We start from the raw sequence: 6354 nt of genomic DNA, 5'->3' as shown, positions 1-6354 counted from the left end.
AGTAGGCCGAACTATCCTTAGTTCGGTTCTTTCTTTTACTCCTTCTTATCTCGGTTCTCTCATGTACAAACCATGGTGTGTTTAGACCGAGCTACCGAGTAGCAAGGTTCTGACCGTTCTAACCACAATACGCCATGACCGGGCAAACTCTGAGACCGGCCTAACTCCAAGTCGCTTCCGGACCGGAGTAACTTTACATTTCTCTCGGGCCGGAGTAATTTTGTACCTCTCTTGGGCCGAAGTAACTTTACGGCCTTTTTACCCAGCCCTTCGTACCGTGGGCCATAATGACCATCTCCTAGCTCGGCCCAATTTTCATAAAAATTACCCTCTCAAATACATACTATGCAAAATACCAAAAGTGGTTGACTTGGAAGAAATTTTAGTGATCTAGAAGAAATTTTAGCAACAAATTTTAAGAAGAAATTCAGCAATAAAAAATTAAAGAAGAAATTTTAGCAACAAATTCAACTAGTGTTATCTTATAACAATTTTGAACACATTGAATTCATAACTTGTATAAATTCATAACTGGTGTTATCTCTTAATAAACAATAATAATTTATAGTACAGTTTTTTGCTTTTTCTGGTTTCTAATTTCATTTTGGTGCACAGAGACTGGAAGTAGCAGATTTTTCTGGTCTTCGATCCGGTGGATATGTGACATATGCCAAGAATGCTAGGGAAGCATCCTTGTTTGATGTAGTGGCTGCCCAAGTTACTTCCATGGTTATCTTCTAATCTTATTTGGTTAATTATAGTTCTGATGTTTTGTTCCCAAGATTTATTCAAAACATGGATTAACTAACTAACAAGATAATGATGATTTTCTGAATCATACACATTGAATTCATAACTTGTATAAATTCAACTAAATACTGAATAAATTTCATTTTATTAAGGGAAGCTTCTACCTTTCAACATGATTGACAAGTTTCCAATTAATTATGTATTTCAAATTTTCTGTAGATACGCAAAGACTATTAAAAAAAAAAGGATAGTTGGATTAACAATTGCTCTGTAGATATGTATAGCTTCATTGTCATTCTTTCAAATATTTTGAAATTTTTTTGAGCTTTTCTGCAACATCCACAAAACATTTTAATAAAAGAAAACAGTTAAATTCACAGTAAATTAAGTGAAAGAGAGGAGTACCAGTCAACGACGACAAAGACGAGTTATAAGAAGAAGGTATTCCGATGACGCTTATCTTTCCTTCTCTCCCCAGTTCGTTCTGAGAAGAATGACAATGGTGAGAAGGTATTCAACTTTCTCTCTCTAGTCTTTCCAACTTCTTTTTTTTTTCTTTTTTTTTAATAATATATGGGGGCTCCACCAAGATGAGTTGGTCAATGCCAACTCATTCATGAACCATTTCCTGATAAACATTTCCTGACCCGTAGCATTACCGTTTCTTTATGAATAATGCTACGAGTCATGAAATATTTATCAGGAAATGGTTCATGAATGAGTTGGCATTGACCAACTCATCTTGGTGGAGCCCCCATATATTATTAAAAAAAAAAAAGAAGTTGGAAAGACTAGTGAGAGAAAGTTGAATACCTTCTCACCATTGTCATTCTTCTCAGAACGAACTGGGGAGAGAAGGAAAGATAAGCGTCATCGGAATACCTTCTTCTCAAAACTCGTCTTTGTCGTCGTTGAATGGTACTCCTCTCTTTCACTTAATTTACTGTGAATTTAGCTGTTTTCTTCTATTAAAATGTTTTGAGGTCATTACACATCACTATCTTTGTTCAAACATTTCCTGCAACTTGTTGAATACCATCTCTTCACCTAATTCTCTGCTAGTGTGCCTCACCTGCTCAACGAAATTCCTCAACCAAATCTTCCAGTCCTACCCCAAGTGTTTGTTTATTCTTTTTCCATACACTTATTATCTAATGAGTTCCTCTTATAGATTGCTTTGAATTAAACAGTTTTCCTGATGAAAATTGTATTGTTTTGGTAACCCAATGATGGCTTTGAACGGTGTTGTTAAGCTGGGGAGTGTTGTTCTTCAACTGGGTTGGGGAGAATTGAGTTTTAAGCCTTCTGGGTTTGTGTGTTATCAGGTGAAAGACAAGGAGGGAGTTCGTAAATAGGAGTGTCTTAATGGGTTTTTGAGTTTATCATCAACCCACCAGACAATATGATCTGTGGACGATGATGAGAAGTCGTCAAGTTCGGCTACTGAATTGCAGAGGGTGGTTGATCAGATGGAAGGAAATAGCTCCAGGAGGTTGCAGAATGATTCAACTTCTCTTCCAAGTGGGTTCTTTCTTTGCTACTTGATTAATATATGGGTTTTTATTCCTGATTGAATATATAGACTATTTGAAGATATAACCCTTGAATTTTAAATATATGGAGTTAATTCATATAATTACTTACGGATGAATAACAAAATCATTCATGTGAATAATGACAAAAGGAAAAAGCTAAAAAAACAAGTAAAGTGATGTTTTATTCAAGTCTTCTATTTGCAATTTGATTAGTGGAGCATAAGAATTTTATATATTTATTATATGTTATATATATATGAATATATCATTCAAAGATAATAAAAAATGTAATATGAAACTAATTTTTATAAATTTATATAGTTTTTGTTTTATAATTGTGTCTTAAGTTGTTTAATTCAAACTTATAATTAATTTTACGTGTGTCTAATTGAAGAAAGGCCAAACTAAAGAAGAAAAAAAATTATTTATAATTAGTTACAGCCAATGTTTGCTTGAATTTCTAAAATTTATGAATTTATAAAAGTGTAGAATCAAAAAAGATTGTTTCTCATAAATTTATAAAAGTTGAAAAATACTAGACGAATAATTCTCATGGAGCATGACCTCATAATGTTCATAATTATTATGAGATAACAATGGTTTAATTTGATTATGAATTTTCTGCTTGAATTTTTTTTTTCCAGATGTTCAGCATCAACATCTATTGGTACTGGTGGAGATAGGGGATGAAACTATTGAGATTAGATTTAAAAGCAAAAAATGTAATTGCAGTGTAATTGCAATACTTTGGATGACAGAGTCCGAGACGCCAAACAAAGGAAGACCTTATTAGGCATGGTGCAATCCCATAACAGTCAAACATATTAAACATGAAACCCAAAGAAGAGCAAGACAGTCAGAGATTTATGGCTACCAACACTCATGAAGTAGAGAACAATCCATTGAGTTTGAATATTAAAGGAATTAAATGTAATATTAATATCCTAAAATGGTTGATTTAGCACACTCTTGTATTTTGTGTTGCAATGGCAATAAAATGAGTATTGGAGAATATGACTAATGCCATTTCATATTTGTGTTTGTATTGTAATGGAATGTCTTGTATTTTGAATTGTAATGATCATTGAAGAATATGAAATTCTTTATTTTTATCATGCTCTTATTGATATTGTTACTAGCAACTCCTCATTGACGTTTTATTTATTTTTAATGACAAACATAACATGTTAATGGGCTTGGTTGAGATCACAAATTAAAGAACAAATAAAATTTATTCATAATAAATAAAAAAAATTCTTAATGGTAATTTACTCATAATGTGAAAAAAAAAAAAAAAATTCACATTTCATGATGAAAAAAAACTTCAATGTTCCATAATAAACTCTAATAATTGATAATGCTTCAATGTAATAGTTCAACTATATAATCCAACAAAAAAATCTTTGTGTTTTAACAAACAAGTCTCTCAAAATGTAATATAAACATTCTCAATAAACTTTTTAAAAAAAAGCCAACAAATGTCTAAGCAACCCTGTCATGTAGACATTTTCAACTTCTACCATTTGTGTCCTCTTCTGGATTATTAGCCTGTGATTGTACTATATCATTCAACATTTTTGTGAAACTTGAATGTTCAAATATCGAAGATGGAGATGAATGATGATGCCCCTATCAAAAAAATAAAATATATTAAATTTTCATAAAACCATGTAAATAAATACATACTAGAATATTACATACTTGGTATGACAAGTTTTCTTGAAATATGTTTTGTTGCTCCAAACTTGGATCGAATATTTCAGATTCCTGCCATATAAGAAGCAATTAGACAATCCAACTATAAATAAATCATATAACTATAAAGTTAACGAATAAAATAAATTTCCTACATTCACTTGAATACTCCCTTGTGTACCAAGATCAACAAGTCCTATATTTGAAGATGCACCAAACTCGGATTGCTGCAAAATATAAAATTTGAAAGTTAACAAAATAATAGTTTTTTTTTAATAGTAAATTAACTCATTCAAATAATTTTCACACCTCTACACTTCCTCGGATGTTGATAGTCTTTGTCTTGGTCTTTGCTCCTATCTTCTTCTTATTAACAACTTTTTCAACCATGGATTTTTTCCTTTTACATGGTGGCCTCCCCTTTTGACGTAAAATGACTGGATCAAGTATGATTCTACTCTCCTTTGACTTCAAAACACTATCTCCATGAGTGGTTGAATTATGATGATTACTCACAAAGCTAGACTTATTATTTCCATAATCAATTTCAACTTCTTCTTTCAATTTCCCTTTTAGTTCAAGTAACTGTTCGACCACCATATCACACCTATTTTCACAATCAGTTGCCAAATCTGCCACATCATTGAAGACATTGAACATTTTATTATACCGACGTGTTTCAGGCAACATTGAAGAGTTGTTATAATTGATGATCACTTTACTATGGCACATTTTCACATTTTTGTTCCATCTTCTTAAAATGTATTTGTCTGATGTCTCATGAACCCTTTCTTTCATTAACACCACAATTTGATGCCTACACACTATTCCCCTAAACTCAAACAATCGACAACTACAATTTGTGTCAAAGTTTTCCTTATCAAAATAGACAATGAAAGTTGCTAATCGAAGGTTCTCTCCAAATGGAACATCTTCATTCACTTCATATACAGAAAAATCAGGACCTTGTGTATACAAAGATGAATTGCAATGAAGCTGTCCTACAACCTCCTGTTGGAACTCTTTAAATTTTGCAATAGTGTAAGCTTTTTGAAATTGCTTCTCAAATGGATACTGAGTTATGCATGTGATGTATGAGTTGAGAGAATTAAATTCTTCACCATTTTCATTTTCCACCTTCTTCGCCAAAGCATTCTCATATTGCTCCACAAATTGTTTCAAAGTGATTTTTGAGTTGATGTACCCATCAAAGAATGCGTACATGCTTTCACTTCGTTGTGTGGTTGACATTCCCGCCCAAAAAATATATTTGACAAATGCAGGTACCCATTGATGTCTATCCTCAAACAATCCAAATAACCATTCATTGCTTTCAAGTTGATAATTCTCTATCAATTTGTTCCAATTTTCTTCAAACTCCTTTTTTGTTAAAGAATAATAAACTGCATTCTATATACCAAATTTTATTGCCTCATATTCTTGTATCCTCTCAATTTTTCAGGTAATTTTTTCAAGATATGCCACAAACACCATCGATGACGCACATTGGGGAAAACAATTTGTATAGCATTTTTCATGGCTTTATCTTGATCTGTAATAATAGCATTTGGAGGACATCCAGGCATGCATGCAAGCCAAGACTTAAACAACCAGGTAAATATTTCTATATTTTCATGTGAAATGAGTCCACAACCTAACAATGTCGACTGTCCATGATGGTTGACCCCAATAAATGGGGCAAAGGGCATATCATACTTATTTACCAAGTACGTCGTGTCAAATGTAACCACATCACCAAACTCTTTAAATGCAGCCCTACTCCCTGCATCAGCCCAAAATACATTTAGTAATTTGCCGTCTTCATCCAAATCCAGGACATAAAAAAATTCTGAATTATCAGCTTGCATTTTCACAAAATAATCATACATTGCAGTGGCATCTCCTTTCTCGAGTTTCAAACGACGAACTTTGTCCATATGATTCCTACAATCTTTCTCTAAATATGACAACTTCTCATGCCCTCCAGCTTCAAGCACAAATGAAGTAAAAATTTTGTTCATCCTAATTCCTGTACTATCATTTAATTCAAGTCTCCTTTGCACATGTGATTCAAGAATCCTATTTTGCTTGAAAAAACGAGATTTGCTTGGACTCATTTCATGGTTATGCTCAAGTCTTAAGGATCGCACTATTCACATTCCATCGCCTTGTAAATTTGCATTAAGTCCAGCTTTGCATCCCGTTTTAGTTTGTGGGCATAGTTTAACTATATTGCTTGTTTTGATTTTTGCTTTTCCAGCACGAGTACAAGCAATAGTTACATATTTTTTCTCCCCATCATCTCCCCTTTTACAATATTTCTTCGACACCGCAGAACTATTTCTCTTCCCATATCTTGAATAATATTCATAAA

General features: G+C 32.7%; 1 protein-coding gene and 1 long non-coding RNA gene across 2 annotated transcripts; one reads left to right on the top strand and one right to left on the bottom strand.

Moving 5' to 3' along the window:
* Window positions 1-1417: 1417 nt before the first annotated feature.
* Window positions 1418-3299, top strand: LOC114298308 (uncharacterized). The gene is made up of 3 exons (XR_014345777.1): window positions 1418-1668; window positions 2076-2271; window positions 2930-3299. It is a non-coding gene; the product is annotated as an uncharacterized LOC114298308 (long non-coding RNA).
* Window positions 3300-3794: 495 nt separating this feature from the next.
* On the bottom strand, window positions 3795-6097 carry LOC145803592 (protein FAR-RED IMPAIRED RESPONSE 1-like). The gene is made up of 5 exons (XM_082896903.1): window positions 5705-6097; window positions 4290-5360; window positions 4142-4207; window positions 3987-4052; window positions 3795-3914 (listed from the first exon to the last, which is right to left on the bottom strand). The coding sequence occupies exons 1-5, from the start codon at window positions 6095-6097 to the stop codon at window positions 3795-3797; spliced, it is 1716 nt and encodes a 571-aa protein (XP_082753029.1).
* Window positions 6098-6354: the final 257 nt, after the last annotated feature.

This window comes from Camellia sinensis, chromosome 12 (assembly GCF_055761805.1).
Source record: "Camellia sinensis isolate YWXY chromosome 12, ASM5576180v1, whole genome shotgun sequence".
In the NCBI taxonomy this organism is placed as follows: domain Eukaryota; kingdom Viridiplantae; phylum Streptophyta; class Magnoliopsida; order Ericales; family Theaceae; genus Camellia; species Camellia sinensis.
Note: the sequence above shows the minus strand (reverse complement) of the source record. Positions and strands in the feature narration are given on the sequence as shown.